Genomic DNA, 23,553 nt, shown 5'->3' on the forward strand with positions numbered 1-23,553 from the left:
GCAATTAAAACAAATCTTCTTTTTGGTTATTAAAAGATGACTGTATAAGCCTGTAACTAAAGGGATAATTTAAGTATGTAAATGGAACTAAAGATCCTGAAGAGTCTGTAATGAACTGGATATGAAGACAGCTATCAACTGATGGCTCCAGGGGCATTATGGAAAGCTGGCACTAACTGAAATTTTGAATATAGCCCTTAGTTGTATCGTATTTATTTAAAATTTAAAAGCCGTCCAGCATGTCACAAATGAAGTTTATTTTGCAAGCCACCCACTGCCTAAGGGGGCAGTAATATTCAATATGAAACTGCTGAAACTCCGGCGTCTGACGGATTTCATGGAGAAAAGAAATTTGAAGGTCCGACTCCAAGAGAATAAGGAGAAGAGGGAACACAAACAGCAACAGTCCAAGGCCTACAAGGAGAAGTCTGGAGAAACTCTTCACAAAGGCATTCACCTCTATGTTGCCCATTAGAAAGTCATAGCTCCATCTAAGCGCTCTCCGAGCTTCTTTGAGTTCTTCCTCTTCTGCAATCAAAAATGCGTTTTCATCTGCTTCCAGTTCCTCAAATGAATCTGAATCATCTTTCTCATTCTCTACTCTTGGACAGGTATCAAAGAGCATGTCAATCTCATCATCAACAGGGGTGGGCAGCAAGCTGGCACTAGGATTGTATACTAGTTCTGAGATGGTTAAAGGTTCCTCTTTCATCTTTGCTTCCTGTTCAATGGCAAGATCACCATTGTCCCCAGTGTCCTTAACTGGGGAGCCTGAAGTCATAGGTACTGAAATCTCATCTTCCTTTGGCAGTTGGATACCTGAAAAAAGGAGATGAAAATAGTGATCCTAAATTTTTCCTTCCTTGTGGCAAAATTCAGCCTTCCAACAGTATTTAGTAGAGGGTGGAAAGAAAATTCTACAATCGTTTACATATTGAAACCAGACCATACACAATTAGCAAAAACCGGGAAGGCTTTTTGAAAAGCTCCAGAGGAGGATAACATCTTTACAACACCGCAGTACACCATGTCTGCTTAACTTTTTCCTGGTGCAGCTACCACTAATAATGGTGTAATGCAAAACAGAAAACGGAACAGCTTATTTTCTACTGGCAATCAGACTTCTGATATAAATGAATACCTAGTACATATGTGAATTAGTGCTATTGGTATCTAAAAAAATCCGCAAAAGCAAACTCAACCCACCTCTATTTCTTTGAGATGAATGAGAAAGTGATGAGATAGTGGCTGAGGTTGGGAATTTTTAATAGAGAATGACATTAAAAAGATACAATAGATTATCATGGCAAGTTCGCATTAACAGTAGAGAGGACAAAAGGAGAGGAAGGTTGACACACAGTGTGAGGGTTAGATATCATTGAAATGGAATGAAAGGGCCCCACCTCTTTAAAAAGCTCCCTCTCCTCATATCTCATTTTTCTTCCAGTCATCTTTCTACTCTTCATACTCACAGTCTCTTTTCTCCCTCTCTAAATTTCTCTCTTCCCCTTACAAAGGAGTCCTTCTTAGCCTTACTGGTATGCTTGTTTCTTGTGACCCTACTCTCTACCCAAGTTCTCTCAAAACTTACTCCCCTTTTCCCAGTGTAACAGCAATAAGTCTGAAAAAAACTGTAGCTGTTTTGCAGCTACATCAACACTGCAGTGACTGCTGTTAGTTGTCAGCTGCAGGAGTGGAAGGGAGGAGAGTCGGGCACAGAGCTCAAGCAAAGCGATGGAAAAACAGTTTTAAATTTGTCCCACATCCAACACTCGTTACAGTAATCAGATGTCATCTATGTGTAAAAGGAACAAACCTTACACATTATCGTGTGCAAGAGGAATATGTGATAACACTTGGTACTTCTCATTTTGTGATGTTGAGAATCTCTCCATTCTTTACTAATGATTAATCCAAAAGCAAGGATTAGATAAGGATATAGCAGGTAAAACCAATAAAAAGTTACATGACTTGTCCAACAAGTAACTCGGGAAATTCTTGTCAAAGTACTATTTATAATTCAAATTAGCCTGATCCTTTGATTTCAGCAAAAGATCTCTGTAAAAGATAATGAACTGACACCATCAAAGATTCATTCCAGTTCTAGTCCTGTAAAGATTAAAAGTTCAGAGACTTTAAAACAACGTGGTATGAAAGAAAATGTATTATTACAGAAAAACAAGTAATCAGAAAAGAAGTACATCTCCAGTGCTAATTACATTAGACTTACAATGGTCTCCTGTGTGAAGTAAAAGGGCCTCAGCAAGCGTTATTTTCTATCAAAGGATGGCAAACATATAAAAAAGTTAAACTAAACTGAGGGCCCATTATGGTCATTTTGAGATGAATGAAATAAAGCATGACATAAACCATTCTATAAGGAAGAGATGCATCACTGTTCTGTAAACATATGATACAGCACAAAAATTTAAAAGTAAAAGTCCCATCATAAAGATATCTACAATATAGGAAGATATATAGCTTAGACACATTTCGATCACAATTCTAAGATACAATTTTAAATAGTAATTCAACTATAATTGACCAAAATTCTGCAAAGAATCTCACTTTGAGATCAGAAGGCTTTTCACACTTTTTTCTTGAAAATGTCACTGATTTTTTTTTTTTTTTACATTATTAGTCCCAAGAACTGTGGATCCCATTCACTGCACTGAAATTAACAACTTTGTTTCTGAAACCTACTTTCCTTCTATCTGACTAGATAGCAAAGGATATTCTTACACCATTGGCTAGCGATCATTAAGCTAGCAGTAGGCATAAATATTTCAGCGATGTTGGTGATACCTACCTTATTCTAGAGTTTCTCACTGTTCAAAATTTTGCATTTCTTGAATGACAAGGTTTTACAATCCCTATTTTCAATTTCTTCCTCACCCCCCACCTTGTATATCTACCATGCTACCATGCTCAGGACAGGACACATTCACAAAAATCTCAGTTTCATAACTGATACCAGATTCGTGCACTACCAGGTCACTCAGCAGTAGACCTACCCTGAGCCAGACATTGACACATGATCACATTTCTGACAGAGCCCAAAATACTTGATATTTGCAGAAAAATCTGCTCATACAAAGTTAACATGTCAAAACTTTGTAAATTAAATTAAACAAGCAGATTAATAGTTTGCAAGAGGCGGCTGCTGCACTAGGAATCTTAAATCTTGTTATGACAGTTCCTCATGGAAAAATCTGCCACAGACCCTGCTCTATGCCAGAGTGCGTGAGTTACCACAAAATCTTCCATGTGATCTCTGCAGCTCTGTTAGCAAGCTCTTCAGACAGTTGAAAGGATAAGTTATAGCTATGCTATCCCAGTTTATAGAATTACCAAAAATTGAGTGAGTGATGGCTTGTTAATACCTGGTAACTTTAAAATTCTACTGAACTTAATACCAGTTGAGATGAAATGCCAATAAATGCAACACAAAATATGTAACATTACTATACATTTCTAAAAGATAAGAAATGAGAGGAAGCCTGCATTTTAGACCTACATACATTAAATCACTGCTTGAACAAGCTGGCTTACTCCTTACCTGGCAAGACAACTTTCTGAAGCCCCTTATTAGTGCATGCTTTTATTTGTCATGTTATATTCATTACAGAAATCCCCCTTCAATAGAGCACGTTAGCTATTAAAACTCATTTCCCCTTTTAAGTCTTCAAAATGGCCCAGACAGATCTCTCCTGCTGTCATTTGTTCTCTTTTCCTACTCTCCAGGAGATACACTGGCCACACCTCCAAGTGAAGTTTCACGTTCTGGCTAAAACAGCCAAAAAGACCATTTCTGCTTCCTCTCATTTCATCCCTCAGCAAGCCAGCTTGTAAAGCCAACCTAGGAAAATAACTGTTTTTCTTCCTGGGTTTGTTCTTTGATGTTTTTTCTTCCTGAACTGGCTTGTCAGATGTTCTCACTAGTGCAGCACATTACCAGGGACAGAGAGAGAGCAGGAGTGCTCCTTTACCAGCACCTAGCCGGGAGATCTGCATAGCTGAAGTGAAACCTTGACCTCAATAAAGAAAATGCAGGTGTCTCCTCATTGGCTTAATTCAACTGCCCAGCTAGTCATTCCTTGCCTCAACTACTCTGTCCTCTCCTTTCACAGCCATTTTTGAAATTCATCACATTTCAGAGTGAAACATGTTTTGTGCTGGAACTTATTGCCTACACCAGTCTTTGCGTTAACAAATATAATCGCCACTGTCAACAAGAGGAGGATACAAACTGGTTGAAACTAGACAGAACAGTATATGAATGCTAAGAGGTAAGAACAGATTTGGGAGGATTTTTCTCCTAAGCATACTGTAATAGCAGGTGATGCTGGATCATCAAACCATACTCTCAGTCATTTAAGAGTGCACGCATGAAATCTTAAAATATAAAAGCCAAAATTTTTAAAACTCTGGAGCCCAACATTATACATGCACACATATCTTTAGATACACAAGTACTACAATTTGATTTTCAAATACGTTTTTCACTTTCTCATAATAGGAGAAAAGGCAAGTTGAGCCACTTAGGCACCTCAATATGGATTAAAGCACCTAATTTTAACCTCCCAAATTTGAGAATCCTGGCCATAGGCCTCTATACCCTGCTTAAATGCAAGGTCAATAATTTATCTTCATCACGTTTCTCATCATACAGAGGACAGCTGCAGCTACTGCAAAGAAGGGTCATCCCAATTTATGATTCTTGAGCTTTCCCTTCTTTCCCAGAGTCAATTCCGGCATGCATAACACACATAGTGAACATAAACAAGAAAGATCATCCTAACGTTCATTAATATTTTTTTTTTCCTCAAATAACTGACAAACTTCTGACTTTGTGATTAACTTGTAGGTAGAAGGCAGCGGGAACCTTTTCAGAACAGTGTTTTCTGAACAGGTTGTATTAAAATTGGAATATGTCGCAGTTCTGAAGCATACATCAGCTTTACTGTCCACTATTTAGTTTGAACGGACAACAAGAATTTTTACCTGGTTTATGTGTTGTTAAAACATATTAAATCAAAATAACTGCATTTTACATAGGCCAAATGCAGGTGTAACTAAATACTGGTTTAGTATAAACACTTGACAATTTCGAAGGGGCATTAACTGTTGCTGTTGCAAACTCATTTGATATTCAAAAAATTAAATATATAAAGCTGTTCCTTTTGTTCCTTCATATTCCCTATAACACTAAAACATTACTTAAGTCAAGGACTGAGGAAACAATTAGCTAATAACCGTGGTCAATGTAAGCCCACAGCAAAGTTCCAGTCATGTTGCAATATTCAGAGAAGTATGATGGGCCACTCAGATTTTGATGGTGTCAAAAGACAGAAGTGTAACATCATTACGGCACGTATCCTTTTGAATATATATGCAGGCATAAGAATATGTCATTAAAAGCACCAAAATTCAAAATCATTCTACAGTGCAATAAATACTCCACACAGATTTAAGAAAGCAGTAAGTTTTTCAGATTATTTACTTTTTGGATATCCTTCAAGAGAGTCAGTTATCTGAAGTAATAAAACCAGGTTAAAAGAAAAAAAAATATATATCCTTGAAGTCTTCCAATGGAAAAAGAGAATATAAAAGCTGACACAAGCCTGAAACCAATATCCTTTAATTACTCTAAAACATTGCTGCAAGTTCTTTGCTCCTATGCATAATAATTATTTTGCCACTATCAGCTGTAATTTTGTATAATTCAGGGGGCTAGATTTTGAAAAGTCTACTGTTTCCCTAGTAATAGTTAAAATTTATATTGTATTTAGATTTAAAGGACTATGACTTCAGTATTAAATTACATTTGAGAAGAACTACTTCCTTCTGTTCTTCATTTTATATTTTTACTGGCAATTTGCATTCCACAGATCAGAATATTTCAGCACATATTACTGGACTATCAAGTAAATAAGTTCAATTTTATTTCTTATATATCTATAGCAAAAATTTGCTACACTTTTCTGGCAATGGGACACAATTTACAGAGCCAGAGAGATCTCATGATGCTAGCCAAAACTCAGTACTTCTACTAAACACTGGGATTGCTCCAAACCTCTAACTTACTACAGCAGATAGGAACATGAACAGCTGAATAAAACACGAGTTTACAGTGGTCATCTGCTGTGAACATGAACATGCAAGAGGTATGACATAAATGTTGTCAGCTGCTAGTGTTTCTAAAGGGGCCAAAACCAGCAGCTGAGGATTAGCAGGATGAAGAGCAGCCCTAGCTCCACCATTCCTAAGAAGCTACAGTTGCTGGACATCAGGCACCCCAGAAAGATGTATCCTTTGCTTATTAAAAAATTCATCTCACACATTGTCTGGTGGCTGGATAGGCTGCACATAGCTTTACTTATCAGATATGCAAACACAGTTACACATCTGTAGAGCCTTTACATAGTGGAGAAAAGAAGAAGTATGAAAATTTCCTTCTTCTAAACAGAGAATTGAAAAATTAGATACGGTCCAGAAAGAGCAGTGTTGGGAACACTTCATATAGACATGTGAACAAGTAAGGCCAGCCAGGCTGCAATTGGACAGTTCCCTCCAATCCCTTTTACTACTTCCTCTAGAAATACTATGTATTCCTTTGCTTATTTTCAATATGGACAAAATTTATTTGTACTATGAATAGAATGACCTTTTAGAGGGAAGGAGAGGGTAACTTTCTCACATGAGCACAGTGCAAGGATGTTACAAAGAAAACGTAGGAAAGGAAAACAGAATCTAGAATTGCACTAAACTCATATTCCCCTACAAAAGATCTATACCAAAGCAGGATTTGCATCATAGACAGATGTCCAGCCCTCAGAAGCAGGAGGCCACAGATCCCTACCTTACCCACATCCCATGCCCATAGGAGATACCTATTCTAGTTTTGCAAGGAGAGTAAATCAATGACAGTCTATACTAACTCCTTTTTAGGCAGTGACCTGGCTTTCCTGCTGGCTGTTCCCATTTATTTTAGTCTTGTGGGAACTTCTAGAAGGGAGCAAAGCCCTGTCACAGTTGCAAGCACTGTGACTCTGCAACATTGCAATTTGTCTCCCAACCGCATTGTGTGACCTGGTGTTCAACTAATGTCACAGCTAGTGCAACCACCACAGACTGCCACCCTGCTTTTCACACCCTTAAAAGCACACCCAAAGCACAGACTTAGAAGCAAAACAGAACATGCAGCACAGCAGGCATTCTGGGGTGCCTATCTCTAACCTCCCTCTGGCCTGGAAGGAGCCCACCCCAGCATTGCTGACCCCCTTCCAGAACCAGGATTACACAGTGAAAAGGCTGAGGGGAGTAGCAGGGAAAGAGAACTTTGTATCATGCGAGCACAAATCAAAAGGCAAGATGTATGTCAGTAGCTCAGAGAAAGGGGAGGAGATGGCGAAGGGACTACAGCAACTCAGTGTCTAGCACCACGCCAAAGAGAGCAAGGCTGAAAAGAGCTGAGCACAGATATGAAAGCTTAGCACTGAAGAAAACAAAAAGTGGGACATTTCAGCATCCCTGCTTAGCTTGGATGAGCCCTCCCGGCACAAGTCAGCATTGTTCTGAGGTGGTCACAACCACAATGGAATGCTTCCAAGATTATGAGACTATGCCACCTGTCAGGAGGTTTTGCACAAGCTAACTCCTGTCCTTAGGCTTCATATGCTGATACACAGTTTTATGCATGTGTACACCAAAAGGAATAACATCCTGTAAACAGTACTGCAAAATCAAGGGTTTTAAGAACCAATGTACCTCCAATCTGTTACATGACTGGTGTCATATTAAGCCAAAGAGATAGCTTGTATCTATTGGGAGCCAATATTTAACATCTGAGGTGTAAGAATACAAAATACTTGTATATCCTAATGTTTTTTCAATTTTGCTACCAATTTTCAAATCAAGGGAGTTAGGTGCATTCTTATAGACACCGTAATTTCCCCTGAGTGGTGAATTCATGAAGCAGAGGCAGTAACAGGAGCTGTTACTACTCAGAGACAAATCATTGCAAGAAGCAGGTTCTTCCACACCTACTGCGCTTACTGCTTTCTGATTTTCAGATGCCAAAAGTGTGAAAATATTGTGGTCTTTGCCAGAACATTCTCAGTTAATTCTTCTGTAAATAATAATTTCTCAACTGAAGAGTTAATACAAAGGCGTAGTTTTGTACAGGTGCATGGAAACTGAAATCTCTCAACCTCCATATGCAAAAATATTAAGATTAAACAGTACCACAGAAAATATGAAGAAACAAACTTTGATATGTCTTATTACATCAAGGACACGGAGACATATAGATTGATAGAGGGGCCAATCCATTTTCAGCAAAGGGATCTGGCATAAAAACAAGAAAAAAAACCAACCTAACTTTGGTTGTTATCCAAAGCAATATTGAATATTGAATACTTTTTGTTCCTTGGGTTGCACTTCTGTTATGTCTAGTCAAAAAATGATCCGAATTAGACTCCCCCCACGCCCGCCCCCCCACCCCCCCGCCCCCCATACTGTTATTCAGTATCTAGAAAAATAAAACCAACAAAGTTATGATCTGGCAACTCAATCCACTCTGTTGCAGTAAAATGTTAAACTGTGTCCACTACTGTACTCATCTGACATTCAAAATCTGCTGGCAACCGTCCTGCTAACTTAAGAACTATGTAGTTTTGTCAGAAATTTTCACAGTCTCAAGATATTTCTCTCCCTCCGTCCAAGTAAATATCAAGTGCAAAATTCCAGCCACTCACTTGTTAGCAATTAACAAATAAATCCACAATTTATGTAAGATATTACAACAAACATAAGTTAAGCTTCATCTCATTCATTCCCCGTTTGCAACTCTATTCCTGTCAGTAAATAGTCCTTATTTTCTGCTGTACTTCGTGGACCATTGTCATTAACAGTACCGTTCCTTTCCAAGAGCCCACTATTAGCATAACAAACGGGGGTGAGGGGGCGGGCGGAGCGGTGCTCAGGGAGGGAGATTTGGGTAAAACAAAAGGAAATTTACCAGCCCTTCTGGCTGTGATCTTGGAGCCATGCCGCAGTAATCGAATACACACTTCCTTGTTGCAGTGGTTAACCATCCGCAAATGAATGCTTCTCTTCGTTTGGATTTTTACAAGACATTTCACCATTTTGGCTATTAATTCCTCTTCTCAAGTCTTGTAAAGGCTCTACCCATACCAGCTTTGACCTTTTATTGAGTTCCCACTGAGTTTTAAGAGACTAACACAAGTCACTCTCAATGAATCAAATGACAAGCTTCTAACACGGCCAACAAAAATATCCCAGTAGGGAACAGAATGAGAGGTTATTTTTAAACATTTCCAAGTGCCTCATAACATACAATACAAACTTTCACAGCATCCATCACAGTTAGCAGTTGCCAGCGTAACAGCTGAACCACTCACACACAAGCATAAAAATATCCAAGGCATCAAAACCCAGCACAGTGAAACAAGAGGCCAGCACTTAGGGTCTGTTTTTCACAGAACAAAATGATACTGCGGCCATTTTTCTAAAGGGCTTCGATTTTGCCACTGATGTCAGTTCCCCACCACTGCCTGAAAATTATTTGCAGAAAATTTATACATACTAAAGGAAAAATCCTATGCTGTGCTTACAAACCTTAGTCACAAGGCAAAAAATGAGATGAAAATGCTTTCATTTCAGACTTAGAATCAAAGCTGACCTGCCTGTGTATAAAAGAAAAAATTCCTAAGTTTGGGAAAAGTGTCTCTTTCTGCATATGTGCTCCAGTTCCCACTTGTGGACAATTAACGGACATGTTCATATCCACCAGAAAGAAATGTTGCTTCAGAACACTGGGCACTTCCCTGTCCCTATCCAGCAGAGATACGCAGGCTCCTAAAAAAGGCATGACGCACATACACTGGCTGCTAGAAGCTGGAATGCAACCACATGCACAGCATCACACTGTCCTACTGGGAAAGGAGCTCTTAAGAGTCCACTGAAACCACAGAGAGGAGATAAACTGGAAGGAGTGTATAAGCAGGGAAGCTTCTCCCTTCCCAGGATACTTACCTTTAATGTTTGCAACATGTTGTGCCATCTAGGTCTTCGTTATCTGACACCTTTGTTCCCTCTGGACCACAAAATCAATGGTGTGCATGCTAATATGTGGGAAAGAAGAGACAGTGGAAAAAGTCCTGCAATGTGTATTTTACTCGAAGTGATTTCTCTCAAAGATATCTGCTTCAACGGAGCTTTTGGAAAGCATCTTTACAGTGGCTCCTTTGCCCTGCCTGGCCCTTATAGTATGAATATCCAGCAGTGCTCCTTTTTGCTTCTTCCTCCTGCAGGGCAAACATTCCTCTCTTCCTTTCTTTCCCTGCAAACACTTCCTTGTGGGTCTCAGGAAAGATCAAGTGACCCTTTGCTTTCTATCTCCGTTTTGTCACCACTTCAAAAGTAAGATTCTGTCTACTCTCGTCTTCAATCTCATAACTGTTGTAGCAACCAGAACAGTATCATTAAAATCTCACTAAAAAGGGTTGAATCTTCTTTGTGTACATGGCTACAAAAACTGGAAAGCACCAATCCTTAAAAAAGTCTAACCACCAACACGTTCAATATACAAAGGAAAACCTAATCAAGGACACAACTGTCACCTGCACAAGGCTGTGAATAATTTCCAACAGAAGCACATTCATGTCAATAAATAAACATGTATCAGTTATGTTTCACGTGACCATGCTCATGCAAAAGAGAAATGACTGTGAGATTTCCAATCACTGCCCACAAACCACGTATACAAAACTGAGGAAGACTTATGTTGAATGCTTGCAGCTGAGTCAGCAACTCTGTCTCTGCTACTAACTCTCAGCAAGTAAGGTACAGGCTCTGTCTCCTGAGAGGAAGAAGGCTTTGCATGACCTGACATTGGCAGCATGTCCTGCATAAGAGTTGGAAGATGTTTTCCAGCAAAGATTTTCCAGACAAGGAGTCTGCTTCTCTCCTGCAGAGCTGCCTGGGACTCCCTGCATGCACAAGAGAGCTAGCAAGGCAATGGGTCCACTGTCTGTAACTAATTGGTTCTGAAGCTCTTGTCACTCTCCTCCTTCCTAAGTTGCTACTCTAGACATTACACAACCGAAAGGCTAATGACTGGTGGGTGCTGTGACAGAGCGACCCTTAGTGTCTACACCGTGTTACAGATGAGGCAGAAAACAGCAGACAGTTATGTAACTTCTCTTAAAATTAGAAGTATGGTTTATAAAAGCAAAACCAATCCCTTCCCAAACCAGAAAATTATAAATATTAACAAGAATTAATAAAACACTCTTCAAAACTAGTATCCATCCCCAGCCAGCAAAAATAGTGAACAGGAAATTTCTATTAAAGCATAACAATTTTAATGTATTTGTGAAAAGGAAGTATACCACACTTCTTCAGATTTTAGAGGTACCTTATTATGGTTATAGGGATAATGTTGTTTAATCTGTAACAATAGTAGTGATCTTATTTTGTAGACAGACACCTGGAAATACGAGAATCTGTGTAAGTTGTGTAAGTTATTTAAGTGACAAAGAAAAGCCAGCAGAGCTAATGGTTGTTAGCATTAGGTATTGTTATCTTGAAGCAAAAGGGTTGCTTGTAAAAAAGTTGTTTTCAGGCCTTGTAGGGCTCAGTTACACAGTTAGAGGACTGTAAATGCAAGCTAGTTTGTTAACACAGACATAATGATGCACTCAGTGATGTTAAGTTCTCCTAAGGCCAGAATACTCTTTAGAAGAGTCCCAGAAGCTTCAAGACAAATTGCACAGTAGTGGGAGAACCTTAAGATGACCAGACTTTGTTCCATAGATGAGAGCACTAACTCAACGTTTAAAAAAAAAAAAAAGACCAAAAAAATAGTAGAAAATTCCATTACATACAACCTGACCTAAGGATGCTCACTTTGGCCTCTACTAAGTTTAACGGAATATTAGAAAAAAATTAATTATCTCTGCAGACCACAGGAATCTGAAAAATAGAACCATTATTTTATTTAGAAAAGCAACCAAGAAATCTGATGAACATATTACAACTTTTGTTACCGTGCACACACACACCCCCTAGGTACAATCAACTAACACGGGTATTGCTTCTGCTAATTTCATGGGGAAAAGATGTTTGATGCTACATGACACAAGATGTTTCATGATTCCATCTGATGGGTTCAGACAAATTATGTCTCATATACAGCAGGCATGGTTTACAGTTAGGACTAAACCAATTGTCCTGCTTTGATCTAGAACAGAACCAATCTCTGTTCAGGGATTTTGTTTTTCTGTTAAGTCTCTTCTAAGTAACTGCACTTTCTGAAATCAACAGCATGTTTTTCCAGACAGTGTCTGCTTCCAGTGGTGACAGCTCTTGATGTTTATAGCTACCACCAAGGAGTGGTGTGCAGAAAGGGTCTTGTTTTTACTTGCTCCTATAGAAACCAGGGTCACTGCTAAATCTTGTGCCCCATGTCGGGGGGTTGCCACAAGGGAAAGGGTCACACTTGCAGGGAGGAGCAGACAGGACAGGCAACCCAAACCTGACCAACTAAGTATTCCATCCCATATACACCATGTTCAGTGTAAAGCTGAGGGATCACAAGGGTCAAGCCCTCTTCTTCTATGGCCAGCATCTGAGGAGGACTCCATCTGTTCTTCCGCCTTTGATCCCAAACCATCCATTCCTGAATCCAGTCCCCAAATCCAGCTCCTGAATCTGGTTTCCATCTTCTGCTGAGTCCAGCCTGGGACTTCCCCAGTACCAGTCCTGCAGCGTCAATGGTGACAGGATTGTCATCAGGGGAGTTCGATATTGGGTTTGTATATATTTGTATATATTTCATTATTTTCTTATTAATATTATAATCTTTCCTTTTTGTCATTATTATTTCATTAAAGCTGTTCCGTTTCTGGGAAGGGAAAGGGGTTAATAGAGAGCATCTGTCATTCATTTAGTGGCCAGCCCAACCTTAACCCATGACACCAATAAATTTTTTTCCAATAAAACACACTGAGCTGTGCTCAGCGAAAATAAGGGGACTAAATTACCTGTTAGTGTTCTTGCTGTAAAAACAGAACGTGTGAACAGATACTTAACATAATTTCATATTTTACTAGCATATGTATAATATTTGTTCATATTATTCATAAGTGGTCAATTTTTTGTGTGTAGTTTCCTAAGCTGTACCCACAAAAGCTCCATATGCCTCTGTTCTACAACCAAAGCTTACACAGATGAGAACTCACACACACAGACAGACAGTTACACTGGTAGCAGCTGATGCGTGCTCATTCCCATACATACTTACAAGATGCAACGAAGACTTGACATTGGAAAGATATCATTCATGCCAACTAATTGCCACTAATGCAATATTTCTTAGACTTGAGTGACACATAGAAATAAGTTTTGCTAAGAGATCTCCGTAGACAACTCAGATGCACAGGCATACAATTTTGTAAGAAATAAAATTTCTCAAAATATCAGTGAGGACATCCAAAAAGCATGTAACTCTCTGGGGAAGAAAAAATTGAGGAACGTAGATTTTAAACAGAAGGAATTTAGAATGAGTCTTTGCCATCAACTCTCTCTTTTCAAAAACACAGTACAAGGTAGATCAATCAATAGAATTACTGAAGCACACTACTTTCTCTTTGGTTGCTCCAAAGGCAAAAGTCAGTATCACCAGGAAAATAATTCATGTGTGAAACTTGCACACAAGTATCAAGTGACTTAAAAGAAGTTTTCATCACTTGTCAAAACCTCATTAATATCCTGTGACTAAGAGGTGTGGTTTCGCCTTTTTTTTCTTTTAAATTAGAATACTCAAATGCATGAAGCCCTGATAGCACCTGGTGCTGGGATATCCAAAGACAATGATCTACCGCCTGCAAACTAATTAATCAGGACAGGCAATAACTTGTCTCTCCACATGAGATGGTGAAAGAAGGCAGCTACACAATTCCTATAGCAATACCAAAAGAAATATAACATGTGCAACTGCACACAGAACAAGGACCATGGAAAGGACCTAATAGGACCATTCAGAAGGACCTGCTTTGGCTATCTGTGACAAAGATGAATTTTGCAATTGCATTTCTGGATACTTTTAAAACTTTTGTAGCTAGGTGGCTTTTGAAGAATGTCTTCTAGGTTCAAAAGGTAGAAATGATCTCTCCCAGCATATCTGACACTCATACATGTAAAATCTAATTCCTTCTGCACACAACAGTAATTTCATGCTTCCATCTTTATACTACCATGCCTCTTTCCTCCTCCTGGGACAGAGAGGACATTAATGCAAAACAAGAGTCAGTAACGAGCAACGTGAAAGCCTGAAGAATCTTAAGCAGTAGCAACAAAGCACTGAGAGATGGCCTGCTGTCCTGGTTTGAACTAGAACAGAATGAACAGAACCTGTGAGCTTCTGTCTTCCATCCCAATCCGTCTGTTCCTGAATCCAGTTCCTGAATCCAGCTCCTGAATCTGGTTCCCATCTGCTACTGAGTCCAGCCTGGGCCTGCCCCAGTGCCAGCCCTGCAGCGTCAGTGATGACATTGTTGGGGGTTTGGGTTCAGTGTTGGTTTCATGTATATTTGTATGTATTTAATTATTTTCTTTTTTTTTTTCTTTTTATTGTTACTGTTTCATTAAAGCTGTTTTAGCTTTCTTTTCCAACCCATAAGTCTCTCTTCCTTCCTCTTCTGGGAGGGGAGAGGGGTTAATAGAGAGTGTCCATCACTCACTACTGGCTGGCCCAGCTTCAACCCTTGACAAGAACCTAAGGCATGAAAACTGGAGATTAGATTTGATAAAATATGTATTGGCTGGCAGCCAATCTCTTAGGAAAGTCACTTACATAACTATAATTTAAAACAGGAATAAAAGCGTATTTAAGTAAGAATACTAATCCAAATCTAGGTGCTTAAATTAGTAATTGGACACCTGTATATGGCCTCTAAGTGCAGACTGAAGTAAAGTATTGAGTCTTGAAGACTGAGACGCCAATAGACAAATGCAGGATATTTTTGCCTGCCATTCTAATAAAAAATAAAACACCATTACTTGTTTTCAAATCCTCTTGCATAAGTGTCAACTACTAAAGTAACTACTGCAATAATATTATGAGTATCCAGTATCCTCCTTCCCACAAACAGCGGTCATTTATGACCATGTTTAGTCAGCATACCCTTTCTTACATGTCTGCAAAACCGATGGAGAATTTGGGCTTTTTTGGAGGACAGGTTCACTTCAGCATGATAGCCAGAGTAGATTGGTAAGACGGAATTTCAGATGGCAGAATGGCTGGGCTCTAGTTGTTTTTCAGTATTTGTTTGCACCACATTTATTTTCCATCTGAAAGGATTATCCCAAGGACAATAAGGCAGGCTGAAGCTGATCAAAATCCCCTGCAGACTCTACTACCACCATCTCCGATGGCTTTGTCCCCTAGGAACTATCAGGCAGGGCTGCACTGTGCTCTCAACAGCACCTGCAGGCTCTTTGGAAAGCAGTCCAGGGTGTCCACACCCACCTCAGGCCCAGATATTTAGAGAGATGCCAAGGCTGTTTCACACATGTAATACGCTAAAAGCAGTTTCCCAACACAGCTGAGTCAGTCCCAGGGCTAGTGGCCTCCCCTTTCCCCACCTGCTCCTGCCTTTGCCCTCAACACAGGACCTTCCCCGACCCTCTCTAGTGAGTCACTTAAAGGTTGAGCCAGAAGACACTACAGTTAGGGGGTTGTTGGTTGTCTTTTGTTTGGTTCGGTTGTTTTGTTTTAAACTCCTTCTCCTTGTTCACTCTGGTGTGATTAATGCCTGTGCAAGGGAGAAGATGGGAATCCACAGAAGTCAATTGAGTGCATGTGGGGAACAGAGCCAGCATCAGTGTCGGAAAGCTGTGAGATCAGTTCAAGCTGCAATTTGATAATATAGCCAAGTTCACTGCAGGAAAATATTGTCAGAGATGAATACTGTTAACTTATCAGCTGGTGGTATTTAACTATGCATAACATATTCTACAGGAAACTCACCAGCAAATATTTCTATTAAATCATAGCAGTATCAACAGTCTGTCTGACTAAAAGAAAACATGACTTTCAAATTTATGTAATGCATACGTTTGAAACCAGCACTCTCTGGTGAGTGCATGGGTGACAAGTCAGCATTTTCAAAAAATGGATTTCTTTGCTTAGTGTTGTGTGGTACAGCAGTCTTACAAGAAGCAAGCTGCTGTTACTCTGCAGTGGTGGCAACTGCCTAGCAGGGACACAGTGTTGGTACTTGGCTGCCAGAAAGTGATTTCTCAGATACAGGTATTTCACAGCAGAGATAAACAAGTAATTGTTAAAATTAACTACATACCATGCAGCCACTAATTACAATAAGCTAAGTACACGGACAATCTAATTCACCCTGTTCATAATGCATTCAGTGTTGAAACTCCAAAGAAGAAAATATGGTCATATGATTCCTACAAAATGAAATTAGATTGTACTCGCATGAAAATGAATATACTTGCTACACGTACAACATAGGTGTGAAATGTGATTTTTAAAATATCAAGGAATAAACAAATACACAGAAAAGTGTTCTACAAAATACATTCAAACAGATCTTCCAATAACACCCCTCCTTGTCAAGGGGATTAAATAAGCAGAGCTTTTCCTAACATTAGAACAGAAAGAAAGAAATATAAAAGGGAAGCAAGAAAAACAACATACCTAGCAAACTGCCAGTTTTCATTTCTGAGTAACTGCAATTACTATTTAGTAAAATGGTGCTGTGTTGAGATTATTTATTTCCTGCTAAGTTCCTTTTACCTGACAATCTAAAAAAAGATTTTTGAAACAGAAAGCTTAACAGCAGTAACTTTCCTTACAATGTATCTTGTATGAGGCTTGTGCACAGTTCCCCAGGCTAGTGATCATTTCTGAGCATGAATGTGCAGAGGCTTAATGCTGTACTCTTAATGGAAATCATTACGTTTTCTCCAAATCCCTGAGTCAGTAACTCAGCTTTTCTCCATATGTTTTATAATAAATATTGATAGCATTTGGCAGGAACTGGGTAAATGACTCACCATCATCTAAAGGAACCTCCTCCTCCTCACAGGGAGAAGGAAGGAGGGGCTGTAGAGGTTCCATGTTGATTATGAGTTGCTTGTTCAAGGAGGGAGAGCTGCGACTCTGAGTAACGCTGGTTCTGAAAGAACGGGGAAAACATGATCAGTTTATTCACAAGGAAACAATTACAGTCCAATGCATCTCATCTCAGAATTGCTTTGCATAAATTACACTAGGCCTTGAGCTATGATAATAAGCCCTGCACACTGAAGGCTGCTTTCAACCATGTTCTGTTGCACCCCCAGCAGATATAAAGTTTTCAACATCTGAAGTGTAAGAGAAGGTTTTGTGCTGGTTTACTTCCTTTTACGCAGCCTAACTCCTTTTCATCTTATGCAGGATTTTAGTGCATGCTCCTCTCCACGCTGCACAGCACAAACCAGTATTTGTCTTCAAGGAAGGGGAAGGTAGAGAGGGTACAAATAATTTTCCTGATGTTGTTCTGTTGCCCCTGGGACTGGATAAAGGATTTGTCATGGTGCAAGCACTGCAGACTAAAGACTAAAGCAGGAGCAACTGTATCACTTCAGTTAATAGATGGGCACTGCTCTCATTCTCACGCACCCCAGACACTACCTCTACACCATGCCTTCAGCCGCTCAGGCTGGTTTTCTTTCTTGTCTTACTTGGCTCTAACAGGCTTTCCTAGTAGGAGGCATTGAACTTCCTCAGGAAAGTTTGAGAAATGCTGTTTTTTCTTCAGTCATGAGGCTCGTTAGCCTAAAATCACATTACTGAGAAGATAAAATGGTTCTTTCAAATAAGTTACTTAGGACTTACATGATACAGGCCTGAAGCAAGAGTCCTGCAATAATTCTCAACTATTAAACTATAGAATATTGACTCTTGACAAAAGCAAAGATGAAAGGGAAGAGGATTCTACCTGACTTCAAATGATTCACAGCCAAGTTGCTGAAGTTTCACAAAATGCATTTCGAATTTGCACAAAGACTCAACTTACAATTCCACATAGATAAACAAAATGAAAAAACTACCTATTGCAAGTGAAAAGAAGGGACTGTGTGTTGCTGAGTGTTTAGGTACACTCAGGACACAGATGTCCTACTCTAAGTCATATTAAATGTCATTAAACACTGTGGACATAAACAAAATTTCTTGCTCAATTGCCATGATTTCTTACTACTTATGTCCTCATTTGCATTCTCTGAGCATTCTCTAATAATTATTTAGTTTAAATTTTCACTATCTAAAGAAGTTTCTTTGCTCAGATGACTGTAATTACTATCACTCCAACCCAACGGTACCTCCACAGGCTTGTTATGCATCTCCCGGATCTTTGTGCCTGCTATAAAAAGCTATCAAGCAACTCCCAAAATAGGAGTTGTGCCTGGGAACACACATAAGGCTCCTACTCCATACTTGTGTACAAAGATCCCACCTTCAGGCATGCCCTGGAAGCAAAATATTAAATCATTCAGGGTGTATTTTTCAGAAGAACTTGCCACCGCATTAATTCTGCATGACTACACACTCAACATATTTTCAGTGTAATATCCAAAGACAAAAATACTGAACACCAACCTTGTCACAACTGCATCTGAAAAACTACCATTTCCCATCCTGAAACCCTATTTCATGAGCAACTTGTTTCTAAAGCCTGCTTTTTTTGAAGCTGAGAATTCTCTACGCTTTTTGCCTACTTGTGCTATTAGAAGGACAAGGTATCTACTTTTGTCTCCCATTTCAAAACCTGCACTATAAAAACACTTGAAATCACTAGACTTTTTTTAGTCTTTCTAAGAAACTGAACTGGGAGCTACCATAATATAGTAAGTGCAAGCATTTTAAGAAGGTTATTCATTAAAAATATACATTACTATTTATGGGTGTTAAATCCATATAACATTTGTTGCTCTATAAATTTAGTTGCCTTCAGATCTGTCTCTTTGGGTACACTGAGGGTTTTAAACTATGTTTAAAATACTTTAAACGCTGAAATCAAAGTAAAATAGAAGATAAAAATAATTTTATGTGAAAATTTTTTTCTTATCCTATGGGAAAAAGAAATTCTATGGAAAGTTGGCAATAAGCTATTTCCTTATATAAGTTACTATTTTGGGTTAAAATGCATTTGTGTGCCCAAGTATTCTGTCCTGCCTCAACGATATGACCTATGTTCTGCCTTCTGTGTTCTCAGTTAACACATTCTAGACCGTCACTCCATTTTTAAATGTAAACTACAAAAGCATGTTCAAAAGCATCCCTGCATGGCGTTACTATTAATAGTAGGGCTGGACAACATATTTATAAATATTTGTTGCAAATATATTCCTACCTTTCAGTAAAGACAATTCGATTTTCTCTGATATAGATGGAATAGCCATATCCAATTAAAAATAAAACAAATACACATACCCCACCCCTGAAAAAAATCACAATAAAAATAGGGATATGGCTGTAGAATGTTCAGAAAGTTAAGTAATCTTTTTTAAAACATTTTGAAATAACTTTTTCTTGCTAGTATTTTTCTTCTTTTCTGAAGGACTTTGATTAGGTTCTTATCAGTTTTCTTGTCACTACAATGAGTGATAAAGACCAGAAAGCAGTAGTTTTCTTGCCAAGTCTATCTGCTTATTTCTAACAACCCAAATTTTTCTCTGAAAAAAAGATTCTCTGATCTTCTTCCTCTTTACTGAATGAATTTCTTGCTTTTTAATTTTATTGGTTGGAAAAAAACTTTCAAACTTACTCGTATACATACACAGAATAGAATCCTTCAAAACCAGGCAAGAATTAGGAATGAAATGAGAATGTACTTTTCTGTCAGGATCATGTAATAACAGTCTATGTCATAACACAGAAAATAATATAAGCTACTTATCTGTCTGATTGTTTAAATCCAGCTTTGAAGCAGCACAGACTAAGTTCCCATGTGTAGGAGACAAGACGCTATTGTCAGAATTTTGTAACACTGGCAACATGTATTTCCCGAGGCTTGCATGCCTCGTTGTGAAAGCTCAGAATGACAGCCATTACCTCTCACAGTAAAGGAAAGAATTTCTAAGGGGGGAACAATCATCCTTGTTAGTCCTTAAATGTTAATGTTGAATGTCAAGATATACCTGTGAACTTCAGGAGGTTCCCTCTGGATTTTAGAGCTTGCCTCCACAACCTCTTTGGCTACTTTTCCACTGCATTAAAACATGAAAGAAATATTCAAGCAAATACTAAGATGAGCTGATACATGCCAAGCACTATACATACATGAACCATAAAGTTACATTCAAAAGAAGAAAAGGAAAAGGAAAAAAAAAAATTCCTATGTAGAGGATATATAATGTTCCAAATTAAAAATTCTGCTGATCACATGTCTGCAAAGATACTGAAGAAAAACAACCTTTGGTCATAGAACACGGAGTGAGAGTGGACTGTCCCACTAATGCACCCCTGGTCCAGACTTGTCCAGTTACAGGGGGCATACAATCTCCACACTGGCCACACATCCTTGTTTTTACAGCAACTGCACCAAAAGTGGTGCCCTGTTCTGGTGAAGCTGCTCTTTGACAGAAGTCTGCATGAAGTCTCCAGTTTATTTTATAAATGACACTAAAGCGACAACAGAAAATGTTTAAAATCCCGACCTGAATTAGATGTGAACAGGTCCTCAAGAAGGAAAAGACCTCAATTTAACATGAGTAATTACTAACGTTTTCTCTTACATTCTAAAATGGTTTACCATAAAAAAGAAACAGCCAACACCCACCTGTATCGAAATCTACTGCCTTTAAAAAATATCTTGCTGCTGGACATGGTCTTGATCTGGCTGGATTTTGCATACCTTGAAGAAAAAGATGAGAGGCTGTCATGTTTTCAGCATAAATTAACAAGGCAAAATACAACCTCTGTTATTTTTATACCGCAAAGTAATATTCAATAGTTGGGCTTTCCAACATTTTTAAGATTTTTATACAAATTAGAATATAAAGCACATATAAAACAATTCAGACAGCACAGAATGACTGAACATAAAACAAGTGATTACCAGGGTAGGGAAGCAAGAAAATTAAATGCAGACACTTGCTGCATCTCTAGGGACTTTCATCCTTCATCCTTTACTACGATGAAGGAAAGACCACGGTACACCAAAAGCCCCTAGGACAAGTTTGCCCAAACACCGCTTTGTTGTGGGAAGATATGGCCATTTCCACTTTCCCACTAGTAAAACAAAGCAATAATGAAGAAGCATCTCCAAAAATAGTTGCACATCCGATGTCTCTACATAGTCAACTTCCTAGTAGCCTGCATCATATCCTACCGCTTCTCTCTAATCACAAAGTACACAGCAACCTTGTATCCTTTTATCACAGTCTTTTATCACAAAGATCTCAGAAGAGTACTTCAGACGTGCCATCCCATTGATGTTCTCTGCCTTCGAAATAGCAAATGGATTTGATATCGAGTCTCAGGTATTTAAAAAGTGTGTAGATGTGGCACTTAGGGACATGGTTTAGTGGTAGACTTGCCAGTGCTAGATTAACAGTTGGACTTGATGATCTCAAAGGTCTTGTCCAACCTACATGATTCTATGATTCCCAGACCCTAGTAGACAATCTTCTATGATTTATATCTACTTGAAAATAGCCATAACAATCAACCCTGAGCCTTGATCAAGACAGGACTAAAGCTCTGTTTTTCAAGACACGTCAAGCAATCATGATCTTATCTTAAACTCCAGGTCTCAAGCTCTTCTACGCAGAGAAGAACAATTGTAATTAATATTTCCTATTTCTTCATTGAATATATCAACTGAATGGATTATATCGATACACTGTTGTATCAATGTTGAAACAAAAGAAGGAATCTTCTCCAAAATAAAGCAGATTATTAACATACATGGAAGAAGACAGGTTCTTCCTGCCTAGTTACTATTTACTCTTACAGTATCCATCTGGTGTTGCTATGCTTCAACACAGAAACAGTAATTGTTATAAAATACACAAGATGCTGTAAGAAGAGACTAAGCAGCAAGAATAAAAGCTACATGCCTAAGGGGAAATAGCAATAAACAGATCTAACAAAGATAATGGAGGGTAGGAAGAATCCATAAGAGCTTTTTAATGAGGAATTACTTTCAGGTTCTCTTTTAGGGAACAGGGAGGAAGATACTCTTTTTTTCTTGTCAATTTACAAGTATTAAAAAAAAACAACCAACAACAACAAAAAACTTTTTTTTTTTTTTTAATCATCTCTTACTAAACCTTGGATTTCAAGTAGGAGAATATTACCTACCAGCAGAAGAGCCCAGAGAATCAAGCTTAACAGATTGTTTCCTCCCTTTTCAAGGTATTCAACAGCAGGGCTAACTTAACTATGCTCCCAGACACAAGTGCAGTCTGTGTCCATCCAATAATAAATAATAAAACCAATGCCACACTACAGAGTGGTGTAACAGCGTGCTGGAAAAAGTGTGATTATTCACTACCAAAAACCTCCCGCCTCATTCAGATTAAGCAATTTATAATACTGTCTTGAAATGAAATAATATTCCCCATTAACTTGCATATTTTTTATTTATATTTTGAATTCTGTTAATGAAATGGAACATTTCACACTAAATAATCTTCTGCTTACATGAACATTTTGTTACTGTTAGTATAGATAATGACTTCAGGTTTACATACTTGTAAAAAGCCTGGTTCTCCACCCCACATTTCCAAAGATGCTTGCAAGCTGCTGGTGTAGAGGTGTGGAATGACAGCACTGCCTTTTTCTAAGTGCAAGAAAAAGAAGGCAAATAAAAGTAATTAAAATGTTGAATTCTCAAGGATTTAAGTAGCTGTACCTGACAATATCACCATGAACTGGATATGCTGAAGACCAAGTTTTCCTGTGTAGACTCATTTTGTGGTTCACTCACCAAAGTACAACCCATATGTAGCTGATATTCAATACGACCAGGCAATTGTTTCAGAAATAAAAGGAAATGCTTGGAGGGGGCAGAGAAGAGCATATGTACAAATGGCTTGTAGTGTATCTGTACCAACTGTATTCAGGCCAAAAGCAAAAGACGAAAATCTCTGTGTTCAATATTCCATATTGCACAGTTGCTGCACTACTTACCATCCACTTCTCCCTATTCTCTATGTCCTACCATCAAATCCTCCTTTCGACCACATAAACTACCCCTGATACCTCTGGCATTATTTCCTTCCTCCATTTTCTATTTGCCACCTAGATTGCGTCCAAAGCCATAATCTTGGGCTATGTCATTCTGTCCTAGGGGGAGAACTGATTACAGCATGCTGGAGGCAAAAATCTCTACAATTTCAGTGGCAAGAGCCCAATAATATGACTCCTAACTACCTAGGACAGACTCCAGCCTGTTCAGCTGACAAGATTTGACATGATTGTAATTAGCCAAGAATACCTCACATGATCCAGGT

The 23,553-nt window shown here is 38.7% G+C and overlaps 1 protein-coding gene across 1 annotated transcript in view; it reads right to left on the bottom strand.

The window, feature by feature from the left end:
* Positions 1-223: 223 nt before the first annotated feature.
* Positions 224-23,553, bottom strand: part of FRMD3 (FERM domain containing 3) — a 130,845-nt gene continuing 107,515 nt past the window's right edge. Inside the window, exons 10-14 of the mRNA XM_086479381.1 lie at positions 22,792-22,880; positions 20,874-20,948; positions 20,233-20,301; positions 17,107-17,228; positions 224-819 (exon numbers count right to left, since the gene is read on the bottom strand). Of these exons, the coding sequence (XP_086335507.1) occupies positions 224-819; positions 17,107-17,228; positions 20,233-20,301; positions 20,874-20,948; positions 22,792-22,880 (951 nt within the window). The remainder of the gene's footprint in view (positions 820-17,106; positions 17,229-20,232; positions 20,302-20,873; positions 20,949-22,791; positions 22,881-23,553) is intronic.

The sequence above is a fragment of the Leptosomus discolor genome, chromosome Z, assembly GCF_034619465.1.
Source record: "Leptosomus discolor isolate bLepDis1 chromosome Z, bLepDis1.hap2, whole genome shotgun sequence".
NCBI lineage: Eukaryota > Metazoa > Chordata > Aves > Leptosomiformes > Leptosomidae > Leptosomus > Leptosomus discolor.